The following is a 15,826-nucleotide window of genomic DNA, read 5'->3' as shown; positions in this document are numbered from 1 at the left end:
TTAGGTATGATTTGTGTAAATGTGTCCACATCAGTCTAGTTAATTTTTAATGTGCTGTTTCTCTGTAAAAAACCTGCACAGAATGATTTTTATATTGGTTTGGGCTGAAGGAAACATCACTGGACATGGGACATTTTATTGTTTACTGCTAATGTTAATCATGAACTGTCTAATAATGTCATTGTAATGCAATGTGTATTTTAATGTTCACCTGACCAGGGACTGCACCTGTCCAAGGACTGCACCTGTCCAGGGACTGCACCTGTCCAGGGACTGCACCTGTCCAGGGACTGCACCTGTCCAGGGACTGCACCTGTCCAAGGACTGCAGAGGGAAAGTAACATCAGATAAATCTGGTACAAATCATCTTTTCTTTTGTAAGATTCATGAATTTGTACATGGTCCCTGACAAATAAGGAAGGAAGGAAAGAAGGAAGGAAGGGAAGAAAGAAGGAAGAAAGGAAGGAAAGAAGGAAGAAAGGAAGGAAGGAAAGAAGGGAAGAAGGAAGGAAGGGAGGCAAAAAGAAAGACAGACAGAAAGACAGAAAAGAAAAGAAAAGAAGAAAAAGAAAGGAAATCTTTAAAGCACTTGTGTGCCCCAGCCTCACTCTCAGCTGGAGTGAGGTGAGAGTGAACAGCAGAAGCAGCATGGCTCACTCCACTCAAATGACACCGGGAGGGAAAGTTTAGGCACCGCAAACACTCCCGAAGCTGACAGCCAACCCACCACAAACAGACCAACATGTCCGGCAGCGACAGGAGCCCCCTGCCCGGGGACGAGGACAGTGACACCGGCCTGGATTATTACGACGAAGAGGACGAAATGGAGGCGTTAGTGGAGGCGCAGCTGGGCGGAGAGGACGGAGGTAAAGAGGCGGGCTGTGGAGCTCTGTCCCGGGACAAGGTCATGAGGATTAGTCTGAGTTTCATGAAGATATGTGAGATCGTACAGTTTTAACTCACCTCAGCACATGTAGCAGCTGGAGTTTAGCACGAGCAGGGAAAGCTAACGGTTTGGGCTAAGCTAGCATGTCACTCTCAAACTAAAACTGTGGGATATTATAGTTTATAAATATGTAAATATGTAAATATGTGCACGTTATGAATCTTGAGACCTTAAGAAATGAGGGACCACATCGACTAATCTCCAAGAAAGTGTTTTTCTCCTTTAAAAACAGCAAAAACAACTAATTTCGCTAACTTTTACTATATTATGTAGAGACGCGCGTGCTGAGGGGGCGTGTCTCTGAGCGTCATGAGGGGGCGTGTCTCATATTTTACGTGCATATTATCATTACAAAGTTTAAATTAATTGAAATAAAATTGGCTTAAACTATGTAATTGCGAAAAATAAAATAATTGAAATGTTAAAAAATATATATAATTAAAAATAATATAAAAGAAAAAGTCTGAGTCCGTGCTCAGACTGCTGACCCCGCGACCCCGGATAAGAGGAAGAAAATAGACGGATGAATGAACTGGTAAATACAGACTGAAACATAATTTGTTGAGGGAATAATGAAAATCGAAAAATATAAAAATAAAACATACATATAACCAAATTGTGTATGTCCCTTTTTAATAGAACTATTGCTAAGTAATTGTACTGCCACTCAAATTTCAAATATATCAGTTTTGGCTTCTCACCTCAGCTCATGTAGCAGCTGCAGTTTAGCAGGGAAAGCTAACGGCGGGTTTGGGCTAAGCTAGCATGTGTCACTCTCAAACTAAAACTGGGAAATTATAGTTTATATTACGTAAATATGTGCACATTGTGAATCTTAAGACCTTAAGAAATGAGGGTTTACCCCAACTACTCTCCAAGAAAGTGTCTTTGTCCTTTAAAAGCGGCAAAAACAACTCATTTCGCTAACTTTTAAAAGGGGGCGTGTCTCATGAAATTCTACGTGAATCTTATTAAAAAGTTTAAATTAATTGAAATAAAATTGTTTTAAACTGTAATTGTGAAAAATTAAATAATTGAAATGTTAATAAATAATAATAAAATAAAGTAATAATAATACATGGAAGTTTGAGAGTCCGTGCTCAGACTGCTGACCCCGTGACCCCGGAAGAAAATAGGTGGATGAAATGTAAAATAAAGATTGAAACATAATTTACTAAAACAATAATGAAGAGCAAACTACACCCATTCTCCCAGTGGTCTCTGAATCTGCATCAATAGATTTTCTTTCCTGTGGGTAAGCTGCTTTTGCCTGTAGAAATCAATAGTTTGATCAGGTTCTCAGCTGAAATGTGAGACAAAAACAAGCTTTGTGTCTGCTCCTTCAGATGGAAAATGCCTTTGCTGCCCACCACAGTCCAGTCACAGGCCTGCGCATCTGCCCACAACATGGAATAGAAGGAATTAATGAACAATACAACAATTAGATTTTTGTTTATTAATGTCGGTTTCTTTTTATGTTTGATAGTGGATCACAAATATTTAACAGCAGGGGTAAACTAATATCTACTGGAGCGCAGGGTTGTATCCATCACACACTCACTTATTACTAATGTCTTAAGTCAGCTTTACATAAAATATAATCTACTATTCTAGCATGATTAATACTTTTCAATAGTTAATAGTTTTGTGCATCCTTATAACTTTTTTGCCCATTTAAACATGGAAAAAAACTTGAATCATGGGACAAGTTACTATCGTTTCCCACAAAACTGTTATGTTTAAAATATAATTTCAGTTAATTCGAAGTTTGACACATTATTTATTGACAGTGTTGCATTAATCAGTGCTTTCACGTCATTTTATTTTCATTTATATCCATCAGTTTTTCTTATGCATTCTCTTTTTGCAGAGTTGGGCTTCAGCGATTCCTTAAGTGGAGAAGTCAAACCCCGGATTTTGCTCATGGGGCTGAGGAGGAGCGGCAAGTCCTCCATCCAAAAAGTCGTGTTCCACAAAATGTCGCCAAACGAGACTCTTTTTCTGGAGAGCACCAATAAGATCTGCAGAGAGGACGTGTCCAGCAGCTCCTTCGTCAGCTTCCAGATCTGGGACTTCCCGGGACAGATCGACTTCTTTGACCCCTCCTTCGACTATGAGATGATTTTCAGAGGGACGGGGGCTCTCATCTTTGTCATTGACTCACAGGTTTGAGCTTTTATTTTATATTTATACGGACAATTAGAGTAACCTAACAATACACAGACAAGAGAGACAATGCACTCCTGCAAAATAAAATAAAATCCTTGTGTAGTTATTGAAAAAGTCATTAAATTGAGCACCAATAAGAAAAATATATCCTAATTGTGTGTGTCCCTTTTGAACAGAACTATTGCTGTGTAATTGTACTGCCATCAAATTTCAAATATATCAATTTTGGCTTCTTATTTTGCCAAAATATCTATAGTTTTTTCTACAACATTTTTCTTATAATGCATATATCGTATTTTCTGGACTATAAGTCGCACCAGCCAAAAAATACATAATAATGAAGAAAAAAACATATAAGTCGCACTGGAGTATAAGTTGCATTTTTTGTGGAAACTAATTTTATAAAATCCGAGACCAAGAACAGACATTGTATCATTAAAGGCAAGTTATAATAATAATAATAAAATAGAGAACAACAGGCTGAATATCAGTACAGCATTTTACTTTTCAGTTGTTTCTTAAATAGTCTCTGTCAGGTCAGACGTCACATTAGAGTAAAAGACTGAACCGGAAACAGGAAGTAGTTTTCACGACCTTAAACTGAACTTGTGATAAATTAAACATTTACAATATTTTTCTAAATGAAAAATTATCACCTTTATGGTCTTAAAAATGAAGAGGAAATTAAAGATGAAATGTATATAAAAAAAACAAACAAACGAGTCAAGTGAATTTTCTTGAAGGTATTACAAACACATCAGCGCCATCTAGTGGTCAAACAGTGAACTGTAACATGTATAATCAACCATTACATAACACAAATGTAAACAGGACAGACCTGAACACGTGTCTGGTTTGTTAACGTAAGATATTAACAGTTAATCAGATAAATAAATAAGAAAAAACAACAACAAGTTTACTCTGGATCTCACTCCAAATCAATAAATCCATTGAATTCTTCATCCTCGGTGTCGATTCTGAACAAATCCACCAACCCTGGAGGTAAGTTAAGATCTGTGGAGCCCTGTACCCAATTTTTTTTCCTGTGTATTTGAGCAAAATGTGTTCCCCCAGGACAGATACATAATAAAACAGACCAAAAAAAAGGCCGGGGAAGATGGAGGAACGCCTCCTATCAAAAAAGTTACACAGTGCTGTTTTAAATTGTACACAGTATATTCCGTATCATTTTCTCAGATGTGTTTTGTATTTGAAGGACGATTACGTGGAGGCTCTGAGCCGGCTGCACTTGACTGTGACCAGAGCGTACAAAGTGAACCCGGACATCAGCTTTGAGGTTTTCATTCACAAAGTGGACGGACTCTCGGACGACCACAAGATCGAGAAGCAAAGAGACATCCACAAACGAGCCAACGACGACCTGGCGGACGCAGGGCTCGAAAAAATACATCTGAGGTTAAAGATTCATTAGTTAACACGCTTACAACCAAATGTTTAAGTTATAAAACCATAGACTGTGTAGAGAAGTGGACTGAGTGAGACATCACCAATGAGCAGTTATGGCGGTGAATTTGGAGCTACGTATTTGGAATTCCCACACTCACTTCCTGTTTGGAACGCGGCAACTAGCAGTTTAGCTATGTCCAATTATATATACAGTCGATGTATAAAACTAAATTAAAAGTTAAATGTTAAAAACTTGATGAAAACATAGTTGCTTTTAAGAATATTTTGCTTAATTCACTCATTTATGTAACACTTATTCCATGTTTTCTCTGTCACATGGAAAACTATGGCATATACGAGGGTCATTCAATAAATAAGATGAATTTTTCGGTATAAGGACTTTTATACACATAGAAGCTTACTTTTTTTTTGTTTTACTTGTTTTTCACATAGATTTAATTTCTTTTGCAGATTAAAAAAACTTTGAGAGTTTTGGCGATTAACAAAGATGGTCGACCAAGAAGCTCCAGGATTGAACAGCGGTCAGTTATCATCAGTTTTTGGTTTAAGGTGCAAACCCGTTGAAATTCATGTCACTCTGTCTGGTTCGTTCACATCAGGAGACCTCCCTTCTGTAGCCTCCCTCCCTTCATCCTCAACACTGCTCCGTCTTTAAACTATTTAGCCACTTGTAGACATTTTTTTGGCTGAAACATGTGGCACCAGACACAGTGACATTCTCCTGTGAATTTCAACGGGTTTGCACCTTCAGCAACCAAAAACGTGATAACTGACCGCTGTTCAATCCTGGAGCTTCTTGGTCGACCATCTTTGTTAATCGCCAAAACTCTCAACGTTTTTTTTTAATCTGCAAAAGAAATTAAATCCATGTGAAAACAAGTAAAACAAAAAAAAAAAGTAAGTTTCTATGTGTATAAAAGTCCTTATACCGAAAAATTCACCTTATTTATTGAATGACCCTCGTACTACAACTTTTTTTTCCAATTCATAAACTGTTATAAAAAATGAAAAACGAAATGCACAGCTGTCAAAGTGTATTTAAAGATGTGTTACGTAACTTTTTAGTGTTTGCCTTCTGCTTGTCTCCATGGAGATGATATCGCTTCGTCTTGTATATCGCACTGCATCTATCTCCATGGAGACAAGCCGGCAACACCACCGGGTCGAGTTACAGGTCTGCGGAGAGGCGAACCCGCTCACAGACAGAACGCAGTGTGTTTTTCAATCAGTAAAACTTAAATTCAATAAAAGGAAGATAGATTTGTTTAATGCAAAGGCGACATTTACGTATTATAAATGTCACAAATGGTTCAAATAAAGATGAACATTTTGAAATAACTGTAAATACTGTATGTTTTGTTCTTCCAGTTTCTATTTGACCAGTATATACGACCACTCCATATTTGAAGCCTTCAGTAAAGTGGTGCAGAAACTCATCCCTCAGCTGCCCACGCTGGAAAACCTGCTCAACATCTTCATTTCGGTGAGTTTTTTATGTATATGCTCAAGATATTATGAGATTTATCTTCATATTATTTGGGTAAAGCCTTTTTTGGAGTGGAGTTTTATTTTATAAGATTGTTCACCTGTATAATTACCAAACATAATTTCCCTTTTTTATATGATTCCTGTTCTGTTTTCATCCTCACATGCAGTTCTGAGTTTAACCACTAGGGCGAGCTGTTGCACAAGAGATTCACACATAAAAGTTCTGATCTGCTGCACAAACAGATCATTTTCACATGGATTATTCTGCTCCTATAGAGATGGCAAACATGGCCAGTAAATCTTCATTACGATGGGACATATTGATCTAATTTGAATGCAACTACGGCAAAACTTGTGCCGTATTGAACCGACAAAATCAAAGCCTCCGTGAAAGACCAAATTCAATCTAAGGACCAAGTTTTATAGATGCAAGTTTTCTGAACACCTTTGCAACATATTTAGATTATTGGAACTTTTGATAAAACGCAAACATGTTCAAAACTTTATATATTAAGTTCTCAATAGTTTTGATTATTTTTATTTTGGAAATCAAATCAAACTCTCAACCCTCAAACGACCATTTCAACATTAACGTGTATCAAGTGTACGACCGTTTTAACAGGAAATAATAGTAGTTTTCTTAATATTACTACGACTTACACTTGTACTTGTGTAAATAAAGACCATTACTATTCAGGAAATGTCCAACTTTGTCCTATAAATAGACTTTTATGTATGATTTTGTTAGTGTTGATGTTTATTTATTGTTTATTTGAATAAGGACAGACACAACATAGATTAACAAGTGATCAGACGCAGATATTTAGTGTTTATAGTCCAGTCTAAAGGCTTTTAACAGGTCAGATTTCACTAAAAACCTGCTGAAACGCTTGTTCAAATGAGCATTGATTAGCCTCGATTAGTGACGATCAGTTTTCTCGACAGCCCTGTATTCATCACGCACTTTTACCCAAGCGCGTTACTAATTAAAAACACTTATCATTTCCATCACACTGACAGATTGCAGATTCACTCACTAATTGAATCGCAGGCCTGAAGACAGCGGACGACGGTGCAGCCTCTCCTTCTGGGAAATCCACCGCCGATAAACAGTCATAAACACTTTTTGATTAAAACAAAGACTCCCTGAGGTGGAGCATATTGGTATTAATCCACGCCGCTCGCCTGTCTGTGCCGTCCCACCTGCATCAGGGGGGGCAGCTTCAGGGAGCGTTCAGTTTGATGGTCAAGGTCGCCGCCTGCTCTACGGGCGGAATTAAATATATCACGCCACTTATCTGCTGCGGAGGTGGATGAGGATTGTTTTAGATCTGCTCTGTTAAAGGCTCTGTACCTTTTCCTGTCTTAAAACTTAACAGAACTTCATTTTAAACGGGTTGCAGTGTTTCAGAGTTATTCCTCATGACCATCCTGATTATTCACGGAGATGACTGTAAACAAAAAAGACAAAACTAAATATTTTCTTTATTAATTACAACCACAAAAGGACTGGGCTGAAGCGGCGTGTTTATGTGAGACCTGATCATCACATAACTCCACAAAACAGTCACAAAACACAATTTATTTACTTAAATCAGCGTCTTAAACACAGTCTTGGCTCATATAAACCTACACCGATGTATATGTGTGACTGAATTCATGTTTTAAAGTTTTTTTGCATTTTGACAGAGTTTTAAATCACTTAAATTCATCCTTTAGCTCAGTCCAAAGTCTTATTCCTCAAACAGACACGTCTTTGCCAAACATTAGTTCATATTTATTAGATTCAAACCAAAGCAAACCTCTTAAATTATAGCGGCTATTTTTTAATTTAACGCACTGATGCTGACGGGAATATCCTCGTTCACGACACAAAACAGAATTGTCAACATTTTTAACTTAACTATGTCTGTAAATTTTATATATTTGATTTTATAAATAGTTAATTAGTCGGATCACAGAGTCCTGCTTTTATTCTTATTGCCCTTTTCTGTTGTTTAACTATAGGATCTACGTTTGTTTTACAGCATTTCCCCAAATTTCCGAACAACAAGATGAATATATGCAACTTTTTTTATTCAATACACATTTGGTTTTATAAAGTAAACCAACAGTTTTTGATATTTACTGTATGTGAGGTTTGTCTGATGATGTGTGATCACTCCAAGAGCCCGTTTTATTTAAATTCTATTCCAGTTTCAGTGTCGTTAGCGCCTCCTACAGACAGATATAAGGCGGTGTCCAGCAGGAATCTGACCACAACTGAAGAAGAGACTTGTAGGAGTGAAGACGTTTAGCTGCTCGTCCAAGCCGCGGCTTGGACGAGCAGCTAAACGTCTTCACTCCTACAACGTTTTGTCCAGTACAGATTTTAATTTTCTTTTACTGTCACAGAGATGAGATTATAAGCCCTTAGCACAACTTTCACAGTCGTTTTAACAACAACTAGCAGGCTAACCACGCACATCCGGAGTATGTGATAATAAAACGCTTCAGTGTCTCTGTCCAGGGGCGAGACAGAGTTCGCTCAAATGCACTGAAAGAAAATCCAGGACAGGCCCTTTAACCAAAATAACTCAAAAATGTGTCTGAATGTTTTACTCTTCTAGCTAAATGATAAAATGTAAACAATTCTAGATCCTGTAGTCTGTATAATAATAAACATAACAAGTTTTATATAGTACTTTTTAGACACTTCACAGTTGTACGCAGTATTCTCAGTGTGATGACCCCTCTGTGACCCCAGCCCATGGGACAAGAGATGGAAATGATCCTTTGACTATGATCCGGCGTGTTCATGTTCAATCAGGTCTGTGCATAAACAAACATGTCCAAGCCAAATAAATGAGTTAAATTAAATTAAATCCATTCACAGTTGTTCTAGGGTAGATCTGTGCCACTGGCCTCTACAGCCGTTAACACACACACACACACACACACACACACACACACACACACACGCTCACACTCACACACGCACACACGCACTCACACACACACCGTAGTCGCTCAGGTTGTGTGAAGTGTCTTGCTCGATGTCTGGTTAATCCCTCAGTCGTTCAGGTTTAATCCACAGAAAAAGCCAAAAGTAAAATCTGCAAACTGGACAAAAAAGTTTTAGAGTTCAGTCGTTCTTCTCCCCCGGGCCTCTTCTCCCCCGGGCCTCCTCTCCCCCGGGCCTCTTCTCCCTCGGGCCTCCTCTCAGTGTGTCTTGCTCAACGACACAATGCTGTGGTGGGAGGAGGGTCTGGTGGAGGAGTGCTCTTTATTTCCTTTAAAGATGAGCTCTTTATGTCCTTTTGTGTAACATAAACTCCATATTCCTGACTCATTTCTTCTTCTCAGTGTTTTCCGTTGTAATATTACTCTGCATTAGTCTGTACATCTCCCACGTCTCTCATCGTCTTTCTGATTCGTACACAGCTCGTCTGTTCTCCCGCCGCGTGGCTCAGGCTCACTCTGTGCAGTGTAATCTGATTTTTATACATGGCTGATGCAATGACTCAGCCTTTAAAAAAAAACAATTTTTATACTTCCTAGTTTGTCTATAAAAGATATTTCCAACAGTAAGAGACGCGAGATCATGTCCCTGATCGACTATTATACCACAGGGGCTGAACAAAAGCTTTTTTGTTTGAGCTTTTGAAGCAGAATAGTGTTAATTCAAAAGATAAACTCATTTCGGTGCAAATTTGATTTATCTTTGTCTGGTTGGGGTAATATCTTAACGGTTTTCTCACAATAGCATATTTTACAAAGTTGCTATAGTGACACACAAAAAAAAAGGTCCCACGCTGTAATATTTGGTTGTTCCTTTAGCTTTGATGATGCATTCGCTGTGACGTTTTGATTTCACTTCTGCAACGTCACAGATTCATTTCCATCCAGTTGTTGCTTTAATGTTTCACCTGTTTCATTGATGACGGTCGAGTCTGACGCTGCTCAAAGCTTCTCCAGCACAAAGATTCTCACTGGGGTTAAGGTCTGGACTCTGTGGTGGACGTGTGTGAAAATGATCAATCGATGGAATAACCTGGTCATTCAGTTTATTCAGGTGTCAGCTGACCCAGATCATAGCACTGCCCCCACAGGTTTGTACAGTCGGCAAAGTCTCTTATCAGAATCAGAATCAGGAGACTTTTTATTGCCATCGTCAGTGAACACATCTCACAAACTAGGAACTCTCTTTGGTGATAAAGTGCAACATAAAAACACTGAATAAGCACAAATAAGGGCATGCATAAAGTTAAAAAAGATATGTTTAAAAATAAAATAGAATACTGGAGGGGCAGGGGCGTCAAACTCATTTTCATTGAGGGCCACATCTGCAAAATGGCCGCTATGAAGGGCCCGATGTGACTGAGCGGCAGCGTAAAAATCACTAAATGTCACCGAATGTCGACGTAGACTGTACCGACCGCGCCTCAGAACACAAAAAACAGACAGGTTTTTCTCCTCAAAGCACAAACTCGTGTTCACCTTCGCCTTTCTTCCTTCCAACTTCCTTCCACGCCGACAATTTTCCTCTTCGTGAACATTTTATGATGATTATTTGCAAATATTTCTCACTTCATTTCTCTCGCTTGCAGGGAAAATCTTATTATTATATCAGTGCACACATTAAACAAGTATAGACTTTAAAATGATACTCATGCCTTTTGATTTACCTTTTTGCGGGCCAGATAAAATGACGTGGCGGGCTGCATTTTGCCCCGGGGCCTTGAGTTTGACACATGTGACTTAGAGGTCGATATATACAAACATCATAACATGTTCTTACCCTGATCCGTCCGTCACACCTTCTTCCTTTGCTCCACAGTCCAATCTTTACGCTCCTCAGCAAATTGAAGCCTTTTTTCTTTTTTCTTTTCCCAGTTAAACTCACTGATTAGTCGTTTTCTTTAGACTCCACAGCTGTTCAGTCCGTTGCGTTTCCGTCGCATTTAACGTGTGGAAACGCTCTTACTTTCACTTTTAAACACAGCCCTAACTTCTTTCCTCTGTTGTTTTTCATCGATTTGATTTCACCAAACGTTTCCGTCATTCAGGATTTTTTTTTTTTTTCCTCGAAGACGCTGGGTCCTCACTGTCCTTCCAGTTTTTAATAACCCGTTGGACAGTTCTTAACCCAGTTTTAGTCGTTTCTGCAATCCGTTTAGATCGCAAAAGACGAAGTTTAAGTGCGTCGTTGTAGAAGTGAAGACGTTTGGCAGCCAAACGTCTTCACTTCTACGACAATTTGATGGATTTAAACCTCGTCTTTCGCTCTGGATCGGACCTTGATGTTTTGTAATTTATGTTTGGAAGTCTGTACTCGACCTCAACCTTATTGCAACCTTAGCTGGACATAAACTAATGACGTCGTTGTGGTTTTTCACTATTTCTCTTAACCTTAACCTTCATCTTAATCATCTACAGATCTAAACACAACATTTATAAATAACGCACGACGCTCTACGACGCACTGCGATGTTTTAATCCTCTATTCTGTTTCTGTTGTATCAGATGGGCCTCATCTTCTCACAACAAAGAAAGAGCCACTCCAAAACTTGAAAGCGAAAAGTATCCTCACACTTTTGAACAATGCCTTTGAATGAGGAGTTGTGCTTTTGTTAGCGACTTCAAACCTTCTCATCAAAGTTTGCTTGACCCGAGCTCTGCGTGCCCTCTGCAGCACGGAGGAGCACAGCCTCGTCTTTGTGGAGCTGTGTTGTTGTTGTTTTTGAACTTATTTTACAGATATCCATCCATCCATTTTCTTCCTCTTCTCCGGGGCCGGGTCACGGGGGCATCAGTCTAAGCAGGGACTCCCAGACTTCCCTCACCCCAGACACGTCCTCCAGCTCCTCCGGTGGGACCCCAAGGCGTTCCCAGGCCAGAGAGACATAGTCCCTCCAGCGTGTCCTGGGTCTTCCCCGGGGCCTCCTCCCGGTGGGACATGCCCAGAACACCTCCCTAGGGAGGCGTCCAGGAGGCATCCTGAGCAGATGCTCGAGCCTCAACTGCTCCTCTCGACGTGTAGGAGCAGCGGCTTGTATCCGCGACCTTGTCCTTTCGGTCATTACCCAGAGCTCATGACCATAGGTGAGGTGAACGTAGATTGAGGTAAATCCAGAGCTTCGCCTTCCGGCTCAGCTCCTTCTTTACCACAACGGACCGATACAGCGACCGCATCACTGCAGACGCTGCACCGTCTGTGTTTACAGATACAGATTTATTTTACCTTTCTGTGCAATAAGCTTCACAAACAAGTTGACCATTAATTTGTATATTTTTTTGCTCCCATTACATTTGGAATAGACGACCTCGACGTAAAGTGCTTTTTCTTTTACTTTTGCAGTTTTGTTGCATTTTTTTAATTTTATAATTTAGAAAGTTTGATTTCATGAAGCTGAGTCACAAACTAGAGGCGGAATGAGTTAGACGGTGAAAATGAGAGAAAAGTAAGTTAATTATCAGTAATTATCAACGTCAGACGGTGTAGTATTTCACTGTAGTTTATGATGTCGTTAAAGCCCCACTGTGTAACATTGGCCCAAAATATACTAAACTGAAGGCATGTTTTTTTGTGATTTATTTATTTATTTATTTATTTTAAGAATTTCTGATGTTTTTATTGTACTGAAAATAGAAAAAAAGATGTGTCCTTACATTGTCTTTGGCCTCAAGGGGAGTCTCTACCTGCTTGTCTACGTGGGAATGTTGTTTTAGCTGTAATGTTCCGCAGTACGGCATAAACACATCGCAAAAGACGAAACTTAAATCTGTCAAATGGACAAATCGTTTAGCTGCTTGTCCAAATCACGTCTTCAGTTCTGGGAAAGACTCTATGGCGTAAAACCACAGACTGTTTATATAAATGGACTAAGCCGCTAGCAGCCGTGTTCTAAACAGGAAGTGATCATGGGGGCACTTCCTGCTCCATCAACTCTGGCTCCAATTCACTTTATTTTGAAAAACTGTGTCCCCTCTCTCTGTCTCTGCTGCTTCAGACTCATTCTGGTCTTAAATGTTCGTATTAACCCTCTACATGATCCTGGGGTTTTTATTTCACTATTGTGTCTGTAAATCAAGATCTGAACATTAATAACAGACAAATCAGGTCCTTCTTTCCCCGAGGTCGCTCCTGTTAGCGTTAGCAGCAGGTTTGATTGACAGTGTTGCTAAGCGCCCACTCTGTTCTAAACCAGCGGTGTGGGCGGGAAGGGGCGTTACCTTCAAACAGCCTCTCTCCTGATTGGCTCTTTGGTTGCTATAACACTCGGTTGCTATGGAACTCGGCTCCTAATCGTCGCTATCACCGCTCTAACGTGTTTTTATCTCCACGTTCCGATGTTCCACAGTATGGTTCTTTCAACTCGTTTATAGAGACCATCGCGTGACACCACCAGGCCACGTTACATGTCATATCTGCGGAGACTCGAGCCCGTGTCGTGTCATAAACTTCTCCTTTTTCACATCAAACACAAACGTAAAACATGGCACGTCTGAACTGTTCAAAGTCGGAGCCATGTCTCGTGTCTTTTGTGATCCCTCGAGTTGTTTGGATTGATGGATGAAAGTCGAGCACATGTGGCGTCGGAGGGAGGCGCCCGCACGGTTCACGCCGCACAGAGGTCATTATACTCACTGCACATGTTTGTATCATAACGTCATGTCCCCTGAGAAAACTTTAAAAGACGTTCTGTTCTTGTTTCGTGCCGGTGGAGTTGCTGTTGGGGATGTGAGGTCACGTTTACGCTGATTCTCACTGACATGTTCTTAATCCGACCTTTCACTTACACAAGGTCGACACGATGAACGTTCTGCGCAAAAAAGATGAATTCTGGTGATGAGACGCAGTTTACACTTTGTACAGAGTCGTTGTGGAGGTTGATGTGTAGCTGCTGTAGTTTGTGTATTTGTGTTTTATAATTGCCATGTTTTTGGTTTATAGTTGGGTTTTTGTTTGTCCCATCGCTTCAGAATGACTCTCCAGATTTAAAAAAAAGTCACAATTGTACTCAAGATACGTTAAATTACTACATGCTGTTCGTTGAGATTTATTGAAGTAATAATTTATGTTATGGTTGGATGAAATACAAAAAAAACCCCCAAAAAACAACTTACAAATACATTTTTTTTTGTCTTTTTTTTTTTTACTTTTTTATTTATTTTTAATTTTTTGTGGACATAACTGACAGAACATTGATTTTAAAAGTTGTGGTTTTGAAATGATTCGATTTTGATTTTATTACAATTTGTTCAGTTTTATTCATAATTCCCCTTTGTTTATTAATTAAAGAGTTTACTTTGTCAGGTACGAACAAACGGAGTTTAACTGAGAGAAAAGTGTTAGAATATCTGTGTTTCAGACATCATCAGTCTAAAGAACAATAATATTTAATACAGATGGAGGAAAGTCAAATTAATATTGTTAAAATGTGGATTTTCTTGTTTTAATACAGTTTGAATAATAGAAATGATCAGGTTCAATGTTTGTGAATTTGCTTTTTAAATATTTCAAGAAAAAAGTACGACATCACCTCCTAGAATCTGAAAAACACCAACATTTAAACAGAATTTTATTATTATTATTATTATAATTATTCACAATTAAAGAACCACTTAATGAACTTTAATGAACTTTAATGAAGTTTTGTTTTATTTACAGTGTGTTAATGTTTTAGAAAGATCATGTAATTTGTCCTATTAGAAAAATCAGGAACAGTCTTCCTCTGTGTGTTAGTCTTCCTCTGTGTGTTAGTCTTCCTCTGTGTGTTAGTCTTCCTCTGTGTGTGTTAGTCTTCCTCTGTGTGTTAGTCTTCCTCTGTGTGTGTTAGTCTTCCTCTGTGTGTGTTAGTCTTCCTCTGTGTGTTAGTCTTCCTCTGTGTGTTAGTCTTCCTCTGTGTGTGTTAGTCTTCCTCTGTGTGTTAGTCTTCCTCTGTGTGTTAGTCTTCCTCTGTGTGCGTTAGTCTTCCTCTGTGTGCGTTAGTCTTCCTCTGTGTGTTAGTCTTCCTCTGTGTGTTAGTCTTCCTCTGTGTGTGTTAGTCTTCCTCTGTGTGTGTTAGTCTTCCTCTGTGTGTTAGTCTTCCTCTGTGTGTTAGTCTTCCTCTGTGTGTTAGTCTTCCTCTGTGTGTTAGTCTTCCTCTGTGTGTGTTAGTCTTCCTCTGTGTGTGTTAGTCTTCCTCTGTGTGTGTTAGTCTTCCTCTGTGTGTTAGTCTTCCTCTGTGTGTTAGTCTTCCTCTGTGTGTGTTAGTCTTCCTCTGTGTGTGTTAGTCTTCCTCTGTGTGTTAGTCTTCCTCTGTGTGTTAGTCTTCCTCTGTGTGTTAGTCTTCCTCTGTGTGTTAGTCTTCCTCTGTGTGTTAGTCTTCCTCTGTGTGTTAGTCTTCCTCTGTGTGTTAGTCTTCCTCTGTGTGTTAGTCTTCCTCTGTGTGTGTTAGTCTTCCTCTGTGTGTGTTAGTCTTCCTCTGTGTGTTAGTCTTCCTCTGTGTGTTAGTCTTCCTCTGTGTGCGTTAGTCTTCCTCTGTGTGCGTTAGTCTTCCTCTGTGTGTTAGTCTTCCTCTGTGTGTTAGTCTTCCTCTGTGTGTGTTAGTCTTCCTCTGTGTGTGTTAGTCTTCCTCTGTGTGTTAGTCTTCCTCTGTGTGTTAGTCTTCCTCTGTGTGTGTTAGTCTTCCTCTGTGTGTGTTAGTCTTCCTCTGTGTGTGTTAGTCTTCCTCTGTGTGTTAGTCTTCCTCTGTGTGTTAGTCTTCCTCTGTGTGTTAGTCTTCCTCTGTGTGTTAGTCTTCCTCTGTGTGTGTTAGTCTTCCTCTGTGT

General features: G+C 39.4%; 1 protein-coding gene across 1 annotated transcript in view; it reads left to right on the top strand.

Annotated features, from left to right (window-relative positions):
• The first annotated feature begins 526 nt into the window (after window positions 1–526).
• rragd (ras-related GTP binding D) overlaps window positions 527–15,826 on the top strand; it is a 91,531-nt gene continuing 76,231 nt past the window's right edge. Inside the window, exons 1-4 of the mRNA XM_033988206.2 lie at window positions 527–866; window positions 2,817–3,112; window positions 4,332–4,531; window positions 5,912–6,026. Of these exons, the coding sequence (XP_033844097.1) occupies window positions 743–866; window positions 2,817–3,112; window positions 4,332–4,531; window positions 5,912–6,026 (735 nt within the window). The 5' untranslated portion in view covers window positions 527–742. The remainder of the gene's footprint in view (window positions 867–2,816; window positions 3,113–4,331; window positions 4,532–5,911; window positions 6,027–15,826) is intronic.

Source organism: Periophthalmus magnuspinnatus, chromosome 22, assembly GCF_009829125.3.
Source record: "Periophthalmus magnuspinnatus isolate fPerMag1 chromosome 22, fPerMag1.2.pri, whole genome shotgun sequence".
NCBI classification, from domain to species: Eukaryota; Metazoa; Chordata; class Actinopteri; order Gobiiformes; family Gobiidae; genus Periophthalmus; species Periophthalmus magnuspinnatus.
This window is presented reverse-complemented; position numbering and strand designations above follow the sequence as displayed.